The sequence below is a fragment of the Numenius arquata genome, unplaced genomic scaffold (genome assembly GCF_964106895.1).
Source record: "Numenius arquata unplaced genomic scaffold, bNumArq3.hap1.1 HAP1_SCAFFOLD_488, whole genome shotgun sequence".
Classification (NCBI taxonomy): domain Eukaryota; kingdom Metazoa; phylum Chordata; class Aves; order Charadriiformes; family Scolopacidae; genus Numenius; species Numenius arquata.
In genome coordinates, this window is record NW_027414351.1 from 85,241 (window position 1) to 87,325 (window position 2,085).

Below are 2,085 nucleotides of genomic sequence, written 5' to 3' on the forward strand. Positions count from 1 at the left end.
GAGGTTTATCTGAGAAATTTGAAAACAAGGACAGCCCACACCATTCCCAGGAATCTGCTGTTGCAGAGCAGGGCTGACTCCTCATCAGCCTGTGGGCAGACGTCCTGCTTCTCCCGGCACACTCGGCCAGCAGCAGTCAGAGCTCCAGGCACAGAGCTGAATGATCTCATAGAAATGGCAAAGTGGCAGGGAGTGTGTAGGATGAGGAATGGCTTTGATTGTGCTCATACAATTCTCCCCAACCTTGCCTCTGTCCTTTCCTCTTTGTTCAGTGATCGATGCCCAGAGGCAGGAGATGTCCAACAGCAGCTCCATCACCCGGTTCCTCCTCCTGACGTTTGCAGACACACGGGAGCTGCAGCTCTTGCACTTCTGGCTCTTCCTGGGCATCTACCTGGCTGCCCTCCTGGGAAACGCACTCATCATCACCACCATCGCCTGTGACCACCACCTCCACACCCCCATGTATTTCTTCCTCCTCAACCTCTCTGTCATTGACCTGGGCTGCATCTCCACCACTGTCCCCAAAGCCATGGCCAACTCCCTCTGGGACACCAGGGCCATCTCCTTTGCAGGATGTGTTGCCCAGCTCTTTCTGTTTGTCTTTTTCATTTCAGCAGAGTTTTCTCTCCTCACCATCATGGCATACGACCGCTATGTTGCCATCTGCAAACCCCTGCACCACGGGACCCTCCTGGGCAGCAGAGCTTGTGTCCACATGGCAGCAGCTGCCTGGGGCAGTGTTTTCCTCTACACTGTGCTGCACACGGCCAATACATTTTCCCTACCCCTCTGCCAGGGCAATGCTGTGGACCAGTTCTTCTGTGAAATCCCCCAGATCCTCAAGCTCTCCTGCTCAGACTCCTACCTCAGGGAAGTGTGGCTTCTTGTGGTCAGTGTCTGTTTAGCATTTGGTTGTTTTGTTTTCATTGTGGTGTCCTATGTGCAGATCTTCAGGGCCGTGCTGAGGATGCCCTCTGAGCAGGGACGGCACAAAGCCTTTTCCATGTGCCTCCCTCACCTGGCCGTGGTCTCCCTGTTTATCAGCACTGGCATGGTTGCCTACCCAAAGCCCCCCTCCATCTCCTCCCCATCCCTGAACCTGTTCCTATCATTTCAGTACTCAGTGGTGCCTCCAGTACTGAACCCCCTCATCTACAGCCTGAGGAACAAGGAGCTCAATGATGCCCTAAGGAAACTGATGACCGCTTCCTTCTCAGAAGCAGCAGTGAAATTCCCATCTTCTTTTGCACATCACTCGTGATGTAACTCATTACACACCTAACCTATCTTTTGTAGACTTTTTTGGTTTGGTATATTTGGTTTTATCTTTTCTTGGTTGTATTCATGCCCTCCAAAAATAAAAAAAAATAAACGAAATAATTCTTTTTCCTGTTTCTATGTGACTATAATCCTGTCTTGCATGACCCAGAGCCTGTGTAAATAAGGAGCTGTTCTCTCTTTGTGTTTAAATAAAATAAAGGACCCTGTGCCGATGTGTTTGTCCGAGATCTTCTGCAGGGTCAGAGTCTTGGTGCTGAGCTGGGGGCTCAGTAGCCACCCTGAGCTGCGTCTGCCTCCCAGCCTGACCAGCACGGCCCTGGGCACCACAGCCCACTTGCTCTGCAGAGCAACACCACCAGCCTGGGGGCTGTGGGAAGCCTGGGGAAGGGGTGCAAGAATGGCTGGCCAGGCCAGCACAGATAAGCTCTTGAGGGAAAAGCCTCTTTGGGGAGACGGGATGTCCCAGGAGAAGAGCAGGGCACCGTGTGTGTCCAGGGGAGACATGGAAAGAGAAACCCTTTGCTGTGGGTGGCAGCTCGGGGCAGGCTGCCCTGTCCCTGGAGCAAAAGGAGCTGCCTGAGCATCTCCTGGGCCAATTCTCTCATGCTGTCCTGGGGAACAAGTTTGGCAGTTGAGGCTGCAAGCTGCCCGGGGTGGAGATCTCCTCAGCATGCCAGCTGGGTGGACATTCTCACTGGCTTCCTTTTCCTCTAATAGGAAGCTCTGCTGGGCTTGGCTGGGGAGAGGGCAAAGAGGTGGCAAGAGCCATGGAGGGTCTGGGATGGCTGAGCTGACAAGTGT

At 53.4% G+C, this 2,085-nt stretch overlaps 1 protein-coding gene across 1 annotated transcript; it reads left to right on the plus strand.

The window, feature by feature from the left end:
• The first annotated feature begins 295 nt into the window (after positions 1–295).
• On the plus strand, positions 296–1,350 carry LOC141477930 (olfactory receptor 14C36-like). Its single transcript, XM_074167103.1, has one exon. It carries the CDS (start codon positions 296–298, stop codon positions 1,262–1,264), a length of 969 nt encoding a protein of 322 aa, XP_074023204.1. The 3' UTR covers positions 1,265–1,350.
• Positions 1,351–2,085: the final 735 nt, after the last annotated feature.

Bases quoted from the DNA above. Each gene is read 5' to 3' on its own strand.
- LOC141477930 (XM_074167103.1), top strand. From the start codon at position 296: ATGTCCAACAGCAGCTCCATCACCCGGTTCCTCCTCCTGACGTTTGCA.